Genomic DNA, 23053 nt, shown 5'->3' with positions numbered 1-23053 from the left:
CCTCAAAGCTACAAATACCAAACCCAAAAGTCAGTTGTAAATTAACCTATAAATTGCTACAGATACAGTGAACTGTGTGATACTGAAGAACAGAGAGCTGATTGTTGTCCCAAACTATTGTTAGAAACAAACCAGTCATATTCCATAGGTATAAATGTACACAAACATTTTATTTTCAGTAAAAAAAAACCAAACAAACAAAAATGCAGATTTAATGTAAGAAGAATCATAGGCAATCACCTGACTTGGTAGAAAATTTTAATTAAAAAAAATATATCATGAGGATTATTGTTGCTTGGGGTTTTAATTATTTGTGGTTACACTCAATGTCAACATTTGGTCCACATTTTTTATTAGTACTACCTAGTATTTGTGCGTGGTATAAATGTTCAGTCAGTGGGCAGGTGTGTCAGAGAAAAATTAAGTCCAGCATGTAAACTGTACACTGAGAAAATATTAGTATTATTTATTATTTATAGCCAGTCAAGCACCGACTTGGTACCTTATGTGCTTGAGCCCAAAGTCTCTGCCCAGAAAGTCTGAAGAAAGTGTATTTCTACCTAAACAATGCAAGAGGTGTTTTCTATTCATGGGTTCTTTGTTTCCAGGGCCGTTTCTCTGCTTTTCATATAGTTACTTGCTCTGTGGGAGTGAATTTTGATGGAGTACCTTGTGTAGTGCCTTATTTAGTGTACTACTGTACGTGCATGAAATGGGATTGTTGCAACTGTATTGTGTAGCATGTCTGTTTCTACTCTACACTGAAGGAAACTCCCTGAAATGAAAAGGATGTCTGGTTTCCTTCTATTCATACTGGTATGGAAAATTACCCCCCTATTGCCCTTTGTAATATTCAATTCACCTTCCAGGTCTTTGTACTCCCATTTGTAGAGCATACCGATCTGGCTTTGTACTCCCAGTCAACAAAGCATACAACTTACAATTGATTTTCCTGAACAGTGCTACGTTGTCCAAACTCAGCCAGTGTGATATGCCGTTTTAACAGGAGCTGGTCTGGAGGTTGCCTTCAGTGAGAATGGAGGTGATGGTGGAAGGATCATACAGGCTGTCATCATCATCTGAGCTGAGGACTGATGAATCTAAGGCTGGGCGCATTGTTGTCTGACTTTTTCTCCTGTAACACATGACCGTCATTGTTATATTCATACTTACAAAACCTCGTGAAACACATTGTTCTTTTCTGTTTCCCCATTTACTATATGCATAGATTCCAGTGCTGTCAAAGATCTTAACTTTCACGTTTGATCCTACTTTCACAGCAAGGAGTATTCATCCAAAAAGTGGTAGTCCTTGTTGTCCCTCTGCTGGCAAACTAAAGGAACAACATGCATTTCCTTGCTATGTGTGGGAGATGTCTGGAAGGACATTTTCCCAGATTACATGAGCACAGTGCTCTTTTAGTTTATGAAATACTTTTGTTACGCGAGTAACCGCTGATATGTTTTTCATGCACATCACACTGTGAAGTAATGCACCTCAGAGGGGCTGGGTCACTGTGTCAGTTTTTTTAAGTGTGTGACATAAGGAGGAGGGGATGATTTCTCTATTTATACACACGTGTTATTTGGCTTCCAGAAACTATCTTGCATAACTTTTACCAAATCTTCGCAGTGAGTAACAATTTGGATGAGAAACAAACAAAAAAAAAAAACAAAGAGTAGGAAATGCATACTTGAGCTCAGTTTCCAGTGCAGTGACTCTGGCTTCCAAGGCCTCTTTAAGCTCCATCTGTTCCTCCAAGTCTCTCTGAGCTTTTCTCTTTATTCCATCAATTCTTTCCAGCTCAGTCTCTCCTTCATCCATCTGCCTTTTCAGAGCCTTTACTCTTAGAGCAAGCTTAAAAAAAAGTAAAAAAGTAGTTTGAATGTGCATGTGTTTATTGTACAAAGCAGATGTCCCATTTCTCAGAGAAATTAAACAGATACAGTAGATTTTCATATTTGTATACCTGGTCTCGCTGTTCATTATGTGTTTGTCTTTCCTCATCCAGCGTCATGTTGAGATCTTTCAGTTTTCTCTCAAGACGTCGCTGAGCAGCCAACACAGAGTTCTTCTCCCTTAACATATACAAGAAATGAATATCATAAGAAAGCGACTCTCCCCATCTCAGCCACTTTCAAAATGCCCTACCATACCATAGCTCCCTTTAACATGCAAAGTATGCTAAGTAAGTACAAAATTGCAAACCAAAACAAATACATGAAAACCTGATTTTCTAAAGCATTGTCTTTTATATATTAAAATCTAAAAATTTATTGCCTTTTCTTGAATCCATATTCTCAGTAAAATTAGCAGATGAAATAAAAACTGGTGAGACTACCGCCAAATAAAATCAGCTATTCCCCCACCACATTTTATGAAGAGTTTAATATATTTGTGATATTCAGGTCAAGGAAAATAACTGGAGTACTGCAAGTCCCCCATCTAGTACCTCTCCTCATTATGTAGTCGTTCTTCCAACTCCTGGATCTTGTTCTCCAGTTGGGAGACTCCTGCTGAAGAACGAGACAGGCCCTCCATATCAGCCAAACGACCCCGCAGTTCCTTCAGCTGCAGAAACAAACAGGGACAAATGGCAGTAAGTGTTTAACCTAATTACTGTATTTTGAATTTAAGGGATAATGCAATCGTGCATTGAGTGATAAGTGTATGTTGGCAGATTGAGGATATATGAACACACACATGTCTCTCCATTGCATTCTTGTCCAGCTCCAGGTCCTGTTTAGCAGATCTCTCCTGCATGAGCTCAGAGCGGATCTGATCGATCTGGTCTCTGCTCCTGGCCACCCGTTCTGTCAGCATTTCCACACTGCTCTTCTCTTCCTCCAGCTCCAGCTCCAGATGTTTTAGTTTGTCCTGATAGCCACAAGATGAAATCAACTTTGTTACAAGCTTAGAAAGGACACTGTGTGTGGTGTATATAGTCCAAGTGATAAACTAGAGGTGCATAGTTGACTTGTGATTTGTTCCACTGAAAACCAAACAGATAAACAGGTCCCACAACTCCTCTCTAATACAGTATGTTTGGACTCCAAACATTTTGCTCTACACTACCTTTAAATGTTGTGTGACTTGTTTTTTATATCGAGTGCAATTCTTAATTCTATTTCAGCACGCCTTTAGAGCACTGTAAAATTAGCTGATGTAAAGAAAATGAAAAAACACTGTATTGTTGTCGAAGCAATATACACTGTTGCGCATAAAGTTGGAATACATTTTTTTTCCCCCCCTTCTTCTCATGAAGCACACACAACAGTGATTTATTCCTGAAAGATAAAGTGTATATCTTCTCAAAATAGTTTTAAGCGATTAGGAATTAAATTAAATTATTCCAACTTTATGGGCAACAGTAAATTTATTAGAGAATTATCATGGATTTCTCATGCAGCCTCTTAGAAAATTGGATTATATGTGCAGTACACAGATATAATCAAGCATAAACATATCCAATATATGTACAGAGTACAGCCTTACTAACAAAGTATGCAGTGCAGGACTATTAAGAGCTGAGAGGCCACTAGTCATGGTTCATTCTCCCAAGAGACAAGCAGATACACATAATTTACCTCCAGGATGCGAATCTCCCGGGTTTTCTCATTGTGGCTGTTTTTGCTGGCCTCTATCTCTCCCTCAAGGTGGCGCAGTCTGTTGGTGAGGAGCTCTTTATCCAGCTGGTGGTTGTCTCTCTCCTCACATGCTAGCAGGAGCTCTTTCTTCTGTCGTGACATCTAGTTAAAGTTATCATATTATTAGTGTCCTGGCTGATGCAATGTTCATCACGAGAAAAATCTGAATGCACTCAGTCATGCATGGACTTTGTGTGTCTAAACTATTGTACACATTCAGAGATGCATGACTTCCATAATAAAACCAACCAGCTGGCTAAGCAAGACAGTAAGCAACACAAACTCTCAAAACACACACCTCTTCCTCCAGTCTCCTTAGATTTAAACGGCTTCTTTCCAGTTCAGTCTGAGCATTGCTTCCGTTACGTTGCACCTCCTGCATTTCCTTGCGTGCTCTCTCTCTCTGCTCCTCCAGCTGGACCTTGAGAGTCTGTACCTCCTCTTTTAAAGACATTGTCTGCATCTCATGCTGACAGGAAGAAGAAGGAAATTAATAAAAAAAAAAAGTAAATGGGATGATTTTGTTGCGTGGTGCATCTTTTGCAAAGGTCTAAAAATTAACCCCTCTTCTTACCTCTTTATTGAGTTTATCCAGAGCTTTCTCTTGCTGTCGTTTGGTCTCTTCTAGCTGGTAGACTGTCTGTTTGAACTTCTCCTTCTCCTTCTCTGTATCCTCCAGGTGCAGGATGAGCTCACAGTGCTCCTGGCTGAGTCTGGATGCTTTTCTCTTGGTCTCATCTAGCTCAGATCTCAACCCCCTCACCTCAGTGTGCAGGGTGAGCTCTGCCTCTGAGCTCTCTTTAGCAGTGCTTTGCAGCTGAGCCTGAGGAAGCCATAAAGAATGTCCAATTATGCATTATGTGTTTACCAACTTCCAGACAGACTTAGTTTAAAGAGTTGTTTCTGAGGATGCAATCTTACCTCTAACCGTGAGAGTTTTTCTCTGAGACGAGTGTTGTCCTCCTTCTGTTCCTGCTGGGAATCTTGGAGAGATTTAAGGTCCGTCTGAGCTCTACTGAGACATCTTTTACTAGCTTCTAACTCCTCCTCGGTCACTGAGAGTTTCTCTTTGACCTTGTGAGTTTCAGTAGATGCTTCACCCAGCTTCTGCTCCAGCTCTAAAATGATGGCTGGGTCTGGAAGCTACAGAGGACACAAAGGAGGATCAAAGGAATAGTTTTGTATTAATTGAAAGATAAGAAAAATCTTATTGGGAAAATAATCCATAGCTTAATTGACTCACTGTTTTACATGACTCTTTATTGTGCTTTAGTCCTTTACTTTAGGATTAAACTAACCTTTTTGTTTTTCTCCTGTGCCTTGTTAAAGTCCTCTTTGGCCCTCTGTAACTGGTCCTTTAACCTGCTGACCTCATATTTTAGTTCTGCCTCTTGTTCCTGGTGCAATTTTTTCATGGAGATGACCTCCATAACTTTCCTGTCAAGCTCTGTCCTGTGCTTCTCCACCTCCGATTTGGCCTTGTGCAGATCACCATTGCATCGCTCGAGTTCCTAAGAAAACAAAAAAAACAATCTGATGGTAAGTCTGCTTCATTTTTGTTGAACAGATCAGGTCAATCCCCTATGTGTAGGTGATAATGTAAAAAATATTACCTGTTTGAGAGTCTCTGTGTAGTTGGGGTCTGGTATCTGTTGTTTCATGTTGTTAACTTTCTCCTGGAAATCTTTTAGTTCCTCCTCAAACTCCTCTTTTTCGAGACGTGCCTGGAGGAGTCTGAAGTATGTCAATATACATCTGATTAGAACAAACTTCATACTATTCATATATGTAGTGTTTGATTATCTAATCAGCAGCTGTTGAATTGTATCGGTGAATGATGACAAGCTTGATTTACTTTAATGTAAATGAGCACAGGTCATTAAATGTTATTAAAGAACAGGAAATAAATCATAATTCCCTGTTCCTGAATTACAGCCAGATGTTTTCACAGAGATGATGCTATTAGGAACAATAGCTACACACAGACTTTTAAGACCATCAACACCACTCCACATCACTTTGTTTCAGCTCCTGTGTTAGGATCTACCCTCCCCTCAAGTCCAAACTGTTCCGATTCGCCAGTTTGCAGATGTCTTTCTATATGTATACTTAGTGGGTGTAGAAACCCATTTATGGACTTCCACAACAGCCATATTACATGGTGCTGGACATGTAGAAATAAAAGAAAAGATGAAACCACAGCCAACAGAACAGGCTGAAACCTGGGCTTTTTACTTCCAGGTTCACCTGAAGCTTTGGGTGTTTGTCTATGTATAATTTTGACATCCCTCTTTGCAGAAGCATATAGATTACACCCGATCTCAAAAAGTGTATTATGGCCTCTGTAAAAAATTAACAAAACATTATCGAAGTTTCTAACTGTGACTAAAGCGAACTAAAGTGTCCACATTGCCATTGCAGCCCATGTCCTGTACATAGGAGCTTGTACAAAGTCTGTTCAGTGGGTTGGAAACAGTGCTTTACACCAGTCTGTAAGCGTGGATGGCCTTTGCACTACAGTGAGACACAGCTAGTCACATCACAGATCTGCATATCTAGACTGTTTAATTAGTGATTCTCACGCTCTTTCAGGGCTGGTGGGTGGCTCTCTGACAGAGAGAGGCAGAAACATGGTAAGAAAGAAGAAGGACACACATTAGTAGGAAAGAAGGTGCAAAACAGACTGCTGTATACAGGGGTGATAAAATCCATGTCCATATTATCATTAAAAATCCCAACCCAGGTAAAAAATGCTGACGTTATTTACACTTTGGGATCAATTTGTGTTTAAATGTCTACAATCTCACTCTTGTTTAGTTGTTCGAAGTTCGTCTCTGGTGGCATGAAACTGGTCCATCCAATGGCTACTCTCATCTCTACAGTCTTCCAACTGCTGCTGCAAGGAGCGAACTGATGCATTGACACGCAATCGCTCTGCCTCGATCCCTGCATGAGACTGGAACAAGAGACAGAAATATTATATCCCTCCTTACCATTTCAAGGGCATGATTAGCATTCTAAGTGCAGACAAATCAGTCAGTTGAGTAATATGCATTGTTTTAAGCGTTGTTTCCCATATTCAAGGTGTAATTTGTGGGGTGAATACAGCTCAATGGTGCTTGCAGGCTTAGCATGCTCACTGAACCTTTTACATGCAGCCTCTCTCCTCCCCCAGATGCACGTGTTCTTGTCCTTAAGCTTATATCAGGGGAGTTTCTGTTCACCACAACTGCCTTTAACATAAAAGTCATTTTCATGCCAAATGGAAATGACATTGAGCTGGAGCTGTGTACCTGAGACACCTGCTCCATGCTGCTGCGGAGCTTCTCCATGTCTGCACTGTACTGCTCTCGAAGTGCCTCTATCTCTTTGTCATGTGTGGCCACCTCTTCCTTCAGAGCTCCTTTCAGGGCTGTTAGTTCCCTCTCTCTCTGTCTTAGGGTCTCCTCCAGTTTCTGTTTCAGCTGGCAGACCTCCACAAGCTGTGCCTGACAAGACATCATGTTCTGCAGACATGGGGAATGTGCAGGATTAACTTCATACTTCGATATGATGCTAAACAATACAAATCTAACCTAATACAAATCGGCCCTTCCTACCACAACCCTCACATTTTATCTGGGCTCGGGACCGGCACCAGGGTGGCCGTTGGTGGATGGGCAGGGCCACACCTGGTGGGGTGGGATACAAACCCACATCCCAACCCAGTGCTCTACCACTGAATGACCAGGCCCCCGCAGAATAAAAAAGCAATTCAGTCTAAATTTGCCACAGCTTATTTCGTCAAATTATACAATGGAGTGAAATAATTTCTCCCTGTATATCAATGTGGTTGCATTTGTGATACCGTCTTGTTGCCATTCTCTCTTCTCAGATCATCCTGAAGCTCAGCCAGCTGGTCTTCCATTTCTCTGGCCCTTGCCTCTGCATTCTCCCTATCCATACGCAGCTGAGTCAGCCTACACACACACACACACACACACACACACACCTTGAATTTAAATGAATATGAAACATTTATTTGGTCTTGAGATTAAGACACAGTAACTACTTTTTCATTAAACTTTGAGGATTGTGTGCTTGATAGAAAAGTGGACTTGTCACTCCCCCTCTTACTCCTAGCCACAAGACAAAACACATAATGGTAATGTTCCACAAACCCCTTTCACTTTCCTTTGTGTATATTATTTGGGTGTGGGTGCACTGTGGTGTCCCCTCACTCTGATTGTGTTTCATTTAATTCCGTCTTTTTCCGGTCCAGCATCTCCCGGAGTTGCAGATTTTCGTCCAGACAAGACTCCAGCTCAGCTTTCAGAGTGGGATCAGGATTGCTAACAGAGCCCTACACAAGAGCAGACATGATGAATGAATGAGAGCACTGAAACATAAGATCTCAGATACAGTCGCTCTGGTGGAATAAGCAAGGGGCTTTTAGGAAATGCTAAATTGGTCTTGTATTTGCCCACTGATCAATATGCATAAGGGATTAAGTTCTTAGGAGCTATTAACGGTAAAGACCTACCCAACTTCCTTAAGCCAACATATAATGAATCATTACTGAACTTAGATTATTGTGTGTGTGTGTGCACCTCTGACCAGGCCAAGGGGCTTTAAGGATTAATCTGAGGATTATTCTGAAGCATACTGCAATAAACCCTCAACCCACTATTTAGATCACTTGAAAAACATAAAAAACTTTCAGGCCAGTTTCCTATTTTCAACCAACCATTTGTCTTACTGGAAGTCAGCGCCCTCATTTTGAGGAGACCTACGTGAGAGTTTGTTTGGCACTGAATGTGTTCCATGTAATGAGAGATGAGTTAATGTGGCAGGTTACTTTGTGAATGTCAAGATCCTCCAGTGGCAGCCAATCATCCAGCAGAATTTAAGGAGACATCCAAGGGACTAAAACTACAATAACAACCCAAAACTCTACCAACAATGCAAAAGAAAAATAAAACTTTTTTTTTTTATTATACAAACCGTTACATTCTGAATCTTCTGAAGGATGAGCTTGACTTTGTGCTTGATGATAACATCACTTTCTTTATTTCTAATGAAAGGTTAAAAAGATTTAACATTATTGTAGTAATTTATGTCACCATGATACTTTAAAAAATATTCAGATGAAGATCCATACCCTTGTTTCAGGATGTTGTATATAGTCTGCATGACCTGCGCATCCTCCCTGCTCATTTCTGCACTCTGATCCTGATCCAGCAAAAGGTCAGGGGTCACCTTTGGACATAGATCAAATAGAAAACTACTCTTGCAATGCTGTGTGCTCTGTGGTGTTTGGAGATCTCTGAAAATCAGCTTTAACAACCAAGAACAAAAATATTTGACTCTTACTTGTGTGTCTGTCAGACAGGCCTGTGGCATCTCCACAGCAGCATATCTTCCTGGTGAAGCCCACTGATTAGCAGATAGTCCAAGAAAATTGGTGACACTATCCTGGGCATTTCCCAAGCTGCTGTGAGTTGAGGATGGGGGTGGGGTATAAGGTTTGAGGGTGATGAGAGGAGATGTACCTCTGGGATCTTGCAGTGTAGGAGGTGCTTCTTTGCTGCTTCTTTGCTGCCCAGTGTTACCACTATCGAACCTGTTTACTAGTCTGTTAACAGTCTGTCTCTGATTACAGGGAAGCAGATTTGTTTGTTGAGGAGGATCAGAGTAAGACTGATTGTCTCTTACTGACCCCAGTGACCCATTGAGCCCTGTCATATAGGTACCATCCAAAACACTCCTTCCCATGTCCCCCCTCTCCCCTCTTACGCCTAATCCTCCATCCAGATTCCCATAACTACCAGACTTCCCATCCCCTGGGGGCCTAGACAGCTGAAAATCCTCATAGCCTACCCCTCCATCTCTTTCAAGCAGTGAGCCATGGGACTGGGCCCGACGTAGTGCCCCTTCCTGGCCGCCTCCTCCTCCTCCTACATCTGCCCCCTGTGCTCTGGTCTCTTCCCTCTCTGTCCTTCGGGGAAGGCTATTGTAGCCATATGGGTACTGGGTCCTAAGCTGGACTCCATAAGAGTCTCCTTTTTCACCATCCTTTAAGACCACATACGGCTGGCCAGCAATACCCTGTACTCTGACAGCCACGCCATATTTGGAAGTGGTTGGAGTCTTGGTCTTGGGTTGGGAGCCAGGCTGCACCCCGCCACTGTCATAGAGGTCATTGATGAAACGGATCTGGACACCGTAGTCCACTGGTGTTTTCCGACTTGAGGATGATGTGCTCATGCTGGTAAAAGATAAGAGATCATGGTAAGGTGTAGAGAAAGGACTGAAAGGCTGAGTAAGAGCAAAGACCTTTAAGCTAAGATATGCCTTTAGGTGTCCCACACAAACCCTAAAACTTAAATATAAAAAAAACAAAAAAACTAATGTCTTGCTTAATATAGGAAATTAAACAAAGAATACCTAGAGACTCAATAATAAAGCAGCAGAAAAATTTCAACACTTTGTCAGACAAATGAGGAGATACAGTACTGTTTTGAACAAATACAGCGACACAGATTTACAAGCAGTGACACTTAGTTTCTGCTTGAGTGGACTTTGTCCTCAGTGCACTCCATTAGTTATTAACCTGAGAGCACACACCCACATATCACTTTCCCCTTGTAAGGACCAACTAAGCTTTTCGCAACCTTTGGAAGCTTCTCACAAAATACCAAACTTAAATCCCTCAAGAGAAAATAGAAAGTATGAATAAAAACAAGTATCATAGAAACTGCCATGAAATTCTCATTCTTTAATTCTGCATTTCTCTTCTTTATTTCTTGATTCGTTTGACAGCAAACTCCCCTTTTTAATCCTCTTACAGAATTTAATAAATAATTCTGAATGTTCCTTTTTCCCTTGCACTTTCAGCACGGTTTCACTGAAAGTCAGCACCAAGCTCATTTGATACTGGCAATTTTATGAAGTACTGAACATTCCTATCATTACATCAGCTGACTGATGCTTTGTGATCAGTAACATTGCAAAAGTGACCCCCATGTCATTACAATGGTATGGTTCATTAAAGGCACTTCACAACGATCCCTGCTGACCTCTCAACTGCACTTTTCACTTTCTCATTTTTTCAAGGTGAGAGACAAAATGGCTTAGGAGACAGAAAGGGAGGGTGAAGAATGAGTGAGCTTTACTTCTCTTATCAGTGCACTGTGTGATAAAAATCTGTATCTGTAAAGTACCTGTATCTCTAAAGTTAAGTCTGTACGCCTTCACTTTAAAAGGTAAATAGCAATATATGGTAAATGTCTGGGCTGGCAGTCCCTGCACACCCTCCCCCTGACATCAATCAATACTTTTGAAGATATTTGCTTGTGAAGCGTAAGCATCATCTGCAGACTGGCCTGCAAAATTAGTCAGTTTTTTTCACCCCTTGAGAACCACATAGGACAAAACCACATCACTACACATTTGTGAAGTCGAGCATGAAGTTTGCAGCCCATTGTCTTCATACCAAGGTCAAGCAAACAGGTCATGCACTGAGGACATGTGTCTGAGCTATAAGTGGAACCAACTGACAGAAAGGCAACTGTCAATTGGAAACTAAAATGTCTCTCTCAATATCGGTTTGTTTTCATTTTTGTATGTTTATTTATTTATACTACAAAGGAAGAATGCATTGCCAGCTCCAAGAGGGGCAGAGATAAGGGGGAGCCCATCCTATTGTCCAGCTGACGTGGGGCGGAAAATTAGGTCAGCAATTATGAGAATCCCCAAACTATCTCCTTACTCTCTTGTTAATTCCCTTACACTGCTTGTGATCAAAACAACTTTGTTTCAGGACTGAAATGTTTTTATCCTCACACATCCTCCCCTTTGGATTTTTAAGTCAAGTTTGTTCCACACCTCTCTAAAATAAACATCCTTTTTTTTACTGAAAGTAGGATATCAAGTTATTCCTTAATAATTTCGTTATACAGTGTCTCTGCTGGTAAATGAAAATGTCGGCCTCACCGAATGTTCCTCTTGCCTTTAACACCATATGGCTCTGTCATTTAAAGCTGAAATACTAGTCAATAATCATTTAGTCTTTCCAAATAATTTCTTTATGAGTATATTTATTTATTCATTTGTTTTTTAGGTATTCGATTATCTTCAGCAACACAGTGGTGGAGTGTTTATCACTGCCAATTCACGGCTAGAAAGATGCAGGTTGGCATCCCCGGCCCACTGCTGCCTTTCTGCAAGGACATGGCATGTACTTGTGCTGGTTTCCTCGAGGTACTTTGGTTTCCTCCCACAGACATGAATGTTAAATGGTGACTCTAAACTGCCCCTAGATGTGAATGTGAGTTGAATGTGAGTGTGAATAGTTGTCTGTGTGTGTCAATCTGTGTTGGCTGAGAGAGACTGGTGACCTGACCAGGGTGTGCCCTGCCTCTTGCCTTATGACAGCTGGGATAGTCTCCAGCCTCTGGAGACCTTAAACAGGATAAGCAGTTACAGATAATGAATAGACAGCTTATCATCTTAATATTATGAATGACTAATCGGACCAATCAATTGGTTTGAAGAGAACACCTTAGGCTTCAGGCTACATTTAATGGAACAAAGAGATATTACTGAAAATAATCTGTGGATTAACAGATATTAACATAGCCCTTAGTTGCAGCCCTTGATTACAGACTACAATTTGCACAATCCAAAACCTCACTGGCTCTAAATAAAAGCAACCAAGTTCCATAGCCCAAACTTTTATCAATAATGGGATGTGACCGACAACAGACCAACATTTTCATACTTGCTTGTGCACCTCAGAGTGCATCCAGTGCTTCTAGATTCTGTTGCCAGTCATGTTACTCTGCAGTTACGCTTATGGGCCCTCGGCCTCTCGCCTCAAATTGAATTCTTGCATAGCAAATTGAATTTAAAATCCAAGATGGGATCGAAAAGTTAATTGAGAGTAAAGAGGGTGTGTGAAAAAATAAACCAACAGCAATGTGTTGAGTCACGAAAGTGGCTCTGCTGAACTGAGTCAGCATGGTTCACACAATCAAATCATCTTGGTCCTGTGCTAACACTAATAGAGATAGCAGCAAAGGCAGAGCTGAAATATATTGTAAGAGAGGAGATCACTCAGAATGACAGCAAATCTAGGGGAGCAAATTTATGTGTTTGTTTGTAATGTTCAATTATTTTAATATCCAAAAAGAATATATTTGTCACAGTATATCAAGCTCACACCTCCTGAAGATGAAAAAAGCTAGGAGGTTTTTAAATCCTTTATACAGTCAATGACACCTCCTTATCCTATTCACTGTAAAATATTTTACCCAAGTTTCTCCACATTAATGATTTATTTTAAAGACATATCCTAGAAAAAACAGAACATAAGGGTGTAAGTTGCAGGAATTGACAAAACAGTAGAACATAGACAGCCACTTACAGTTCTTCGGGGTATTCCACCTTTGCATTATATTCTTGAGATAAAACCAGGCCCTCATCCTTTCTCTAGTGGTCAATCTCTCTCTTCAAACCTGATACTGCTCCACTTTCACACTCAAACAAAAAGCCACTTATTCTGCTTTTCAAATACAAAGACCATTGGCATTACAAAGACAGACGTTTGTGTCACCAAACAGTAAACCGTAATAGGAACACATACACACCCCTCCCTTTACCCACATTCCAGACACTTTGTCCTTCTCACTTACACTGGATGAATGTGTGCTTGTGTGCGACAGAGATTGATTTATAGGAATGTATCTGCACAATTTGTTTGTTTGTTTGTTTTTTATATGCAGGATTTGATTAACATTTATGATTAAGAATAGCTGCCACCAGACAATGCATTGTAACATGTTCACTCTGAAAATTGAACCATGTCAGTGACGCTGTGGGTGCACTGCTACTGTCTAATTACTGAAATTCATGACATAAGCCTTTACTCACTTTAATCAGCACTTTAACCAGCAGATCTTTCTGCCTGTGTCACCAGTTTCACCTGGCTCCAGCTTAATCTCGAGGAGTATCTTTGTAAGACTACTTATCAAATAGGTCAATAATACTTCCAGGAGTCCTTTGAGAGAGTTATGTTGCCTCGATTCAAAATCTAATAATTCAAAATTTGGTTACTTGTCTTGAACACTTCGTGAAATGTATTCAAATTGTTTCGTAGTGCCCAGTTAATTCGCACTGGTCTTACAGGACAGAGACCCAGCTTGTTCATAAATATCGCACCTGTTTTGAAGCGAAACTGCTTCCCATCAGGAAAACCTCAGGCATTTAGACAGTATTTGCTAGTCCAAGCGTGGGAGTATAGATAAGTTTAACAGTAACATATGCGGACGTGCTTCACACATTATTCACATAAAAGAACAGTCAAATTCAGGGATCCCTAGTCCCTGTGTTCTGTCGAACCATTCAACAAATGTTAGCGAGCAAGCTAGACTAGCAAACAAGAAAGACACATTCCCAGTGAAGTTATATTGGGAGAATTTACTACAGAAGTAGGGTAAACAAAGACATGAGCCTTCACAGCCCATATAACGTTTCTTTAGCGTCGTGTGACAGCTTGTAATGTTATCTGTCTGCTTTAGCCGCTGACAGTCCAAAAAGTAACCAAAACAAACGTAAAGTTACCTCTTTCTCTGAAGTTAATCCTCTGCACCTCTCTGACACGTCCCTCTCCAATCTCGGCGATAATTCAAGTATTCATGAAAGACCACACATATAATCAAGCGAAAAAGCAGCAACTACGCAAATATAACTCAGCAAGTTCATTAAGCGGCGACGACAACCTGTTACCTTTTCTTGGTAATGTAACGGTCCCGCCCAGCCTGGCTATATGGAGCGCTCTGATTGGACTAGCGCGCTGGAGTGGGCGGGTTTACATGTGTCGGCTACGCTTGCTATTGGTGATTTCGGAACGTCACACATTCCCTGTGCCGGACCACTTTGTGGCATTTTCTCTGAAAAACGGAAGCCCGTATTTTAACTCCTCACGAAACAAACAGAAAGTTACCGGTAAGAACTGCACCCAAATAAATGATCTTGCGGGACCTGTAATGAATCACACTGAGCACACATTGGCATGTGATACGTTTGTTATTTAACATTCACCAGTAGATGGCGTGAATCTCTATCAACTTGTGGATCAACAGCATCATCTAGGGCCACTGTGAAAAGCTCCAAACCTGGAAGTAAATATATGGAGCTGACAACCCCTGAAACAGTACTTGCACTGTCTTTACAGGTACTTTATTTGGATAAGCAGATGTTAGTTTGTTGTAGTTTTAGTTTTTTTTTGTTTGTTTGTTGTTTTTCATTTTTAGTTAGTGGTGTATATATATATATATATATATATATATATATATATATATATATATATATATATATATATATATATATAGTGCTTACAACCATACTTATTCTATAAGAGATGTTTAGTTTTAATGAGGTTTTCTTGGTTTAATAATAATGTTTTAAACAATATAAAACAATAAAAAACAATTTACACAGCTCGCTTAAAAACGTAACATTTATTTTAAAAATGTAGTGCATGGTGGGAAATTTTACAATTTTACTCCCTGACAACTCACTGCAAACGTAAGATGGAATTTGGCACATGACAAGTGTGTTTTGAACTGTGGTAGATAAATTAATTAACTGTCAAGTGTTGAATATACAGTACAGTGATTTAAAATATTACAGTAGTCTAAAGGTCCTACCCCGCCCAGCACACATACAACCCCTCCCCAAACTCCAACGACATCCCACGGTCTGCAAGCTTAACTTTCCTCTCCATCTCACCACTTCGCCTGGTCGACAGACTGGACGCAATATCTCACACTCCGGGAATGGGATCTTTACTGGGCTCAAAGAAAAACTACCAGTTCTTTCGAGTTTACGCTCTGCAGAAGCTACTTTTCAAACTGCAGGGATAGTTGCTACTGCAGGTGCGCTGTGACAGCATCAAGGGCCACTGGTCAATGATCTCAAAGACGCACCAGGAGCTGTCTGAGTGCCTGGGAGTTCAGATGGTAGCGGTTAGTACATCGCTATAGAGTGGGCTCCGCAAATTTCTATTTCAAGCGAATCCTTGGAGTTTTTTTAATCAACAGAGGCGTGCGAAACGAAACGAGCGGATGCGCACGGTTCAACGATAGTTCTATAGGGGGTGGTCAATGCTCGGACGTGTAAAACTCAGCATTGTTAAGTTCAAACTCTGCGAGAAGTGTTAGTACATTGACAGCCATGGCAAAATGGTTCAGAGATTTTCCCATCAACCTGAAGACCGGAAACGAAAGGGTCCGCTCAGCCTCGGAATCTGGTCCACAAACTCGACCTAAACCCTCGTTTTCACGAGAAAGTTTGAAAGGAAATCCACGTAAGGACGGAGGAGTAGGGGGCTTACTGACAGGGAGAAATAGAAAAAATTCGGCTATAGAATTGGGTCGTAGTGGGGCCGTTTCTGGTGGGACCGTTTGGGATAGTCTCGCACCTGGGAAAAGTCGTAAAAACTCCAAGATTGAAAGTGGTACAGCAGATGAAATCCGCCAGGTCAGAAGCTCTAGCCTGGCGCAAGCGTATATGAGCAGGATGATCAAAGTGGACAAACAAGACAAGACCCCCAAACTTAACGGGATAAGTGAACAGAAGCTGCCTGAGAGTGAGAAGGAAAGGTCGGACATTAAGACAACGGTAAGTAACACTTAAGCATCATACTCTAAATTTTGATCATTAGATTTTCATCTGTTGTTAGAATCAAAACGAACCAGGCGGGATACGGTTATAGTAGCATGCAGATTAAAAGTCAATAATCTCTAGAGTGCAAAAATCACGCTTCACTGTGGGCTAGAGGTCAGAGCTTTCCTTTGTGTTTTCCCTTCCTACCTCAGTTCCCAACAGTGTATTCAGTTTTCATCTTTCCCAAAAGAATACAATGAAGTTTCACTACATTGTGTCAGATCAAACAGGCAAACACAATGCACTGACCTCTTTGCACAAGCATTTCCGCTTGTCCCTCCATTATATGTCACTCAGTCATGGACACCAAACACACACACACACACACACACACACACACACACACACACACACACACACACACACACACACACACACACACACAGAATATCAGATCCCTCTCTCCTTGTCTGTTGTATTGTTTGTTTCCAGGTAAATGCAACATATGAATAGTTTTTAGCCCAGCATTGTCCTTTTTAACAGGTCTTTTCCTTCCCACAGGTGATTATACTCGAGGACTATGCAGATCCTTTTGATGCTGAGAAAACCAGGGAGCAGAGAGATGCTGAGAGAGCAGGGGTGAATGATGGGTATATGGAGCCCTACGATGCCCAGGTCATCATCACAGGTGAGATCAGCATCTATCTCAGCCATGTTATATTATAATAGGGCCATTGTGTAAAATTTGAACTGGTCCTTTGATCTTATGTTGCCAATATAGTGTGTCTTCAGAGACTGCCTTTAAAGGGGAATAGTTAAAGCAAACCTAAACTGCATATTGCAATTACTGTGCCATAACGAATGATTCTCTAAATGCAGAATTTTTCATTAATGAATGCTTCAAAAAGGTAGCTATCTGTGAGATTCTCAGATCAAACTGTGTATTAAAACTTAATGCTGTCAGGTTGTGAAAGATCTACTTGTATCATCAAACCATCACATTATTGAAATATGTGATTTTTCTACTGACAACATAACAGTTTAGTTTATCTCTCAAAGCGCGTTAGATTTTACCTTTCTAACCCAACTTTGGTAAGATGAGCAAGTTAATAATTGTGACATTAGTCTCTATGCAAGCAATGTGTAACAATCTATGCTTGTTACACATCGAGTTTTGTCTGCATTCAGATACCTCACATTCTTGCTAAAGGGCCGTTTTATAATTTCTTAGAGCCAAGTTAGACCCCGAGTCTCTGTGCTTACTTCCCTTTCTGCTGCTGGTTGCTATAGAAACAGTGTGCAGGGGCAATGGGTGCAGCTTCCTTTTCCAACTTCCTGTCTCCTGCCTGTGTTTCCTTTGCCCCATTCTCTTGATGGGAAGTAGGCCCCCAGTGCACTCCCCACACACACAGGCACACACATACATAACATAATACTTTATGGTGCCTTACGTGTGAAAAAGAACCGAAAGACCACCCCCCCAACACTCACACCTCCCCAAAGCTAAAATCTACTCATCAACCCCCCACCCCTCACCCAATTAATTCCCAGCAGTCAGGAAGTGGCCTGGTCAACCAGCCAATCAGCAGCTGTGTTGACCTTTTCTTCCTGTAACTCCATTGTTTGGGCACATAATAGCGCAGACACACAGGCTACCTGTTGGACAGAAAAGAAACACAAGTAAAATTCCTAAAAATATAATGCCCTTTCAAAACAAACACAATGTCTAAGAAAATACATGTCTTGAACAAAAATATGTGTTAAGGGTCTTGTTTGTATTGCTAATAATACTACTTTCTTATATATACATTTAAATGATCATTCTGTATGTTTTAATCTGATGGGCAACTTTACCAAAACGTAGAGTCATCAAAATATGAAACAAAAGCCTCAGTTTTCATTTTATTCTGATTCTGACTTATCAAAGGCCACATCAAATCGAAGCTTACTAATATAAGATAATGCAGTTACATTTTTTTTTTTTTTTAAATTAGTTTGAGGTAAATTGATGGATGTTGACTCACTATGGGACTAGAAGCATCTTGGGTGCTAGAAAAAGTAATTTACTGTATCAGGTTCAGTCTATTACCCACGTGGGAAACACGGTCACATCTGTCCTGTAAAGTTTCTAAATCCAAAAATAAACTATGAATTGTCTTTGCCAAGGAACTCACCAAATGTTCAACTGATTTCAACTGAAAAAAAACTATTTTTTGCATTAAGAAAAGGGATGATTAGAAATGTGTCCAAAGACCTTTTCTGTTGTAAATAATGAAGGGCCGGTTTAGGCATTTAATTATTAACATAATAAGTAAGTCAGAACACTTTTAAAGACGCATATTGCAGTAATACTTTCTCTGTATTATGTAAAAAGCCTTAATCTCAGTGCTGTTAAGTAACTAACACATGACACCACCATTTGCTGTAGAGGTTCGTAGACGAGGCTCCAAAGATCTATTGAAAGTGTGTGTTCTGCTGGACCGAGGCCAGAGAGAAGGGATGGCAGAGGAAGGCAAACCCACGCCTCCAAATATCTACGACACACCGTATGAGGGTGGACTGGAGGGCAGCAGGGAGGGGGTTTGGATCCCTGTCACACGGCCTGAGTCTGATGTCCGTCCCGCTGGAGAATACGAACTCCCCTGGGAATGGAGAAAGGAGGACATTGTTAGAGCACTGTCAGGTAGAGAAAGGGAGAGAGGGTTGATGGGAAGAGTGGGAAGGGTGGGGGTTTAGGGTGTGGAGGAAGGATGCCATGAATTTTATTTGTATAGTAATGCTCCAACAAGGTCGTGTTTGCTTTAGAGAGGAAACAAAACAATTCTGCTGAATCAGTTTCCAGAGATGTGTTTACTTTAGTATGTCTGACATGCTTTGATAGAATTTTATTGTGTTGGTTGATATTGTCTGTCCTGCTTCCTTCAGCTCAGTTTGAGGGAGTGGAATGTTCTCCCTTTAAAGAGAACGGTTCAACCACCAGCCGTCAGCAGCAACAGCAGCAGCAGCAACAGCAGCAACAAACCCAGAGACAGAAGAACTGGAACCATAAAACACTTGTCTCCTCTTCTCCATCCTCCTCCTCTTCTCCCTCCTTTCCCTCCTCTCCAATTCTCAAACTCTCCCCTCTCACACCACCACCTTCTTCCTTCCCCACCCTAAAACTCTCACCCCTCTCACCCTCCACCAGTCCCAACAAACATTCCCCTCCATCTCCTACCTCCCCTGGTTCCCCACTGGATGGGGAGGCGGCCAAAGTGGACCGCAGCCTGGCCCTGGAGAAACAGTGGTAAGGACAGAAAAATGTATTCACACATTAAAGAGGAATGAAAGATTTCATGTGGAAGGCTTAAAGGGAAGACAAAAAATTAAACACAAATTGTATTATAGCTACTAAAATGTATAAACCTGAAACAGGCCAATATGTTTTCCCTTTCAGGTATTCATCAGCCAAATGAGTCATATCAAAAAGAGAAGTCATTTTATGTGATTCAATGAAAAAAGTTTTTGTGTTTATGCATTAATCTATTGATGGACGTGAGCTACCTGTTACCTGCTACACTCTGGGATGAGCTTTAGCGCCCCCCACACAACCTTGACAGGATTAGTGTATTGAGGGAATTGAAAAAATGAGATGAGGGTTAAAACATTTGGCTGCTCTTATCTCTTGTCGGCATATTATTTGTGCTTATCAAAATTAACACCACATTTCTAATGAATGCTGCAGAGTAAAGCTTCTTTCTGCATTGTTAAGTTAATGTTATAAGTTAGTTATATTGTAAGTTTCGAGTTTTATTTCCTCTTTTGGTCTTTATTTTATTGCAGTATATGTGTTTGAATGAAACACCCACCTTTGGTTGTACATCCTTTTGTAAAAGTTGTAAAGCATTTAAGTGGATTTCCTTCTGCGACTCACAATGTCAAATACAATACACAGCCTGCGCGTCATCTTTCCAAGAATCTTACATATATTTTACTATACATATATATTTCCAGCAGCCCATAAGGCACTACAGATAAATGTGAATGGAAGATTGGAGATCAGACACAAGGCTTCACTGAAAGGACCTGTTTCGCATTTCTTTTCAGACTCCTGGTCCCTCCTAGCTCTGTTTTAAAGTGTCCCTGGGCAGGTCATTGAACCCTAAGTTGCTCCTGGAGGGTCAGGTGAGTACCTTGCTGCCAAGCAAGGTACTCACTTGGGGTGGGAATGTGTGAAAGAGGAGGACCATTGTGAAGTGGTTTGGATAAAGCCACTATAAAAGCAGACCCTTTACCAAAAACAAGTCGAATCAATAGAGGCCCCAGATATTACCTTACAGGAATCCAAGGATCTGCTACTTATAGCTTGGTGCCAGATACCACAGCATACCATTCAGTGGTCTAGTGGAGTCCCTGACCCTCGACAGGTCTCAGCTGTTTTAGTGACGAAAGGGGAACATTACATTATATGATGTTATAATGTTATGGCTGATTGGCGTATATGTCTGATTTACAATTACTGTAAATCTTTGTTAGTTTGAGATTAATTTGTATAGTAATGCTGTGTAACATCCTTTTTCCTGTCAGTTTCTTCAACACCTACAGTAGCTATCAATAATTTGATATCTGACATATTTCCATGTGTCACTATGGTATATGTCAGTGATCTACTGTCGATCTCTGCTTCTCCCACCTCGCCACCCCCCTTGCCCTATCGCCTCTTCAAGCTGGTACCATGGCAGTGTGAGTCGACAGCAGGCTGAGGCTCAGCTGCAGCGCTGCAGGGAAGCCAGCTTCTTGGTGAGAGACAGCGAATCAGGAACCAGCAAGTACTCCATTGCTCTGAAGTGAGTGTGTGGATGTGTATTTCACTTGTGTGTGCGTTGTGAGTGGTACATGCAAAATATACAATATGTTTATATGATAATGCTATTTTTATCGGCCTCAGTTTTGGTGCATCACTATCTTAAGTTTTCTTCAGTTAGTTAGTTAAGATTGACAATAAATTATAATAATACAATAAATTTTTGTTAAACAATTATGTAACTTTTTTTAATAATGACATGAATTTTTGCATCTTCTGGGCATAAACAGTATAAACATGTATCTTCTGACATGTAGTGTATTTTAGAGAATAAATAAAAATACATTCATTTACTAATTAATACAGAATATTTAGACCTTGGTGCTAAATTAGTTTGTTTTCTACACTGAATTATGCCTGATTGAGGCACAGTAGTTGATATTGTAACAGAGAACATGTGCCAGGAATAAAGGATAAAGACTGAAATTGGGTGTACCATTGTGTATGCGTATGATTGTAAGAATGTGCCTTAGTGCACATTTGTAATACGATGCTCAGTGTCCACATCATTAACCCCATTTACACACCAACTGATCTCTGAACATAATCAGAATCATTTTGAAAAACACAGGTTGGAAAGAACCTTTTTGCTTCTACGAAAAGATATTATGCAATATACTACGTTTCCATTCTACCACATCTCATGTCTCGACTGCAACTTGTCTTCTACTTGAATGCTCTTTCCTTACAATATATAAATTTTTTGTAAAGACAATGTTGTGTCTCTCTCTGTCTTATCTCCTTAGGACCAGTCAAAGTTGTGTGCACATAATTGTGGCCCAGACTAAAAGCAGTAAGGGCTTGGGCTACACTCTGGATCAGAGTAGCTGTGTGTTCTCCAGTATCCCTGAGCTGGTCCACCACTACTGCACACACCGACTGCCTTTCACTGGAGCAGAGCACATGACCTTGCAGCACCCTGTGCCCAGGCCCCACTGAACATGCATAGAAAGAGAAAGGGCAAACACCTTGGGAGAGAAGTACACATGTGCTGACATAATCACACATAAACTTTTTAATATTTGTTTATACATACATGCATACAAAGCATTATGTACTATTTTGGATTGCCCTGTGTATACACAGCCCAGGGGTCAAAATCTGACACTACAATGACTGTTGATCTCATTGTTTTAGTGCTGAGTCTTAAAATTAACAAAAAAGAACACACCAACATGCATAGACCCTAGGAAACAGGAAAACCATTCCTTCTTCCAAAGCCTGGCATATGGTATTAATTGTTTTGTTCATTGGCTTTACAGGACATTCTCAAGAACACGGAAACCAAATTGATTAGTGTAATACCTGCAGCAATGCACATGAAGAACTGCATTTACAATATCCTCATGAGACGCCCTTACACAGAAGTTCTGACATCATCACTTAGCACCATCCCATCTAGTTAGGGTAAGTTTGTGAGATCAATACACTGGATTGGAGTATATTCATTCATCCATCTGATATGCCAATCAGCCTATTGATCTATACTGAAAATCTGGCTCATTTGACAATAACTCTGTCTATCAAAGGAAAGAGCTTTATCGATTAGATCTAGTGTTTGGGGAGGGATATTGTTACAGTGCCCACTCAACAATAATGTTTGAGTGTGTGTAAATGTGTGTATGAATATGTGAATATAAGGCCCATTTATGTGCCTTCACTGTTCTACAATAAAGAGTACTTTATGATTATCTATCTTACTTCATTGTGAGCCAACCGGCCTGCCTTACATGTACCTTGTGTATGCATAAATTATGTATGTATGAAGTGATTGTTGAATACTGTCAGTTTTTCAATCAAGCACAAAATTGAGTGGGCTGCTTATTGTTGTTGTAAGACAATTATTCAATTAATAAAGTAAAATTTGTATCTGAAGACAAAGAGTGTTATTCAAAGACATGGCTGCAACAAAATT

General features: G+C 40.6%; 2 protein-coding genes across 5 annotated transcripts; one reads left to right on the top strand and one right to left on the bottom strand.

Annotated features, from left to right (window-relative positions):
• Nucleotides 1–15: 15 nt before the first annotated feature.
• Nucleotides 16–14427, bottom strand: LOC137130680 (cingulin). Of its 3 annotated transcripts, none has more exons than XM_067511138.1 (20): nucleotides 14250–14427; nucleotides 9000–9894; nucleotides 8788–8885; nucleotides 8631–8700; nucleotides 7868–7989; nucleotides 7495–7606; nucleotides 6941–7153; nucleotides 6455–6603; nucleotides 6230–6256; nucleotides 5261–5381; nucleotides 4946–5158; nucleotides 4569–4790; nucleotides 4222–4470; nucleotides 3946–4116; nucleotides 3588–3749; nucleotides 2704–2877; nucleotides 2453–2571; nucleotides 1970–2078; nucleotides 1694–1857; nucleotides 16–1135 (listed from the first exon to the last, which is right to left on the bottom strand). In XM_067511138.1, the coding sequence occupies exons 2-20, from the start codon at nucleotides 9891–9893 to the stop codon at nucleotides 1000–1002; spliced, it is 3525 nt and encodes a 1174-aa protein (XP_067367239.1). In that variant the 5' UTR covers nucleotide 9894; nucleotides 14250–14427; the 3' UTR covers nucleotides 16–999. The 3 variants fall into 3 exon arrangements, with proteins under 3 accessions (XP_067367239.1, XP_067367240.1, XP_067367241.1); XM_067511139.1 differs by lacking the exon at nucleotides 14250–14427 and adding an exon at nucleotides 10074–10196; XM_067511140.1 differs by lacking the exon at nucleotides 6230–6256.
• Nucleotides 14428–15402: 975 nt separating this feature from the next.
• On the top strand, nucleotides 15403–23019 carry she (Src homology 2 domain containing E). Of its 2 annotated transcripts, XM_067511283.1 has the most exons (6): nucleotides 15405–16310; nucleotides 16857–16983; nucleotides 18724–18978; nucleotides 19221–19581; nucleotides 21002–21121; nucleotides 21885–23019. In XM_067511283.1, the coding sequence occupies exons 1-6, from the start codon at nucleotides 15864–15866 to the stop codon at nucleotides 22075–22077; spliced, it is 1503 nt and encodes a 500-aa protein (XP_067367384.1). In that variant the 5' UTR covers nucleotides 15405–15863; the 3' UTR covers nucleotides 22078–23019. The 2 variants fall into 2 exon arrangements, with proteins under 2 accessions (XP_067367385.1, XP_067367384.1); XM_067511284.1 differs by lacking the exon at nucleotides 18724–18978 and having other exon boundaries at nucleotides 15403–16310.
• Nucleotides 23020–23053: the final 34 nt, after the last annotated feature.

This window comes from Channa argus, chromosome 7, assembly GCF_033026475.1.
Source record: "Channa argus isolate prfri chromosome 7, Channa argus male v1.0, whole genome shotgun sequence".
NCBI lineage: Eukaryota > Metazoa > Chordata > Actinopteri > Anabantiformes > Channidae > Channa > Channa argus.
This window is presented reverse-complemented; position numbering and strand designations above follow the sequence as displayed.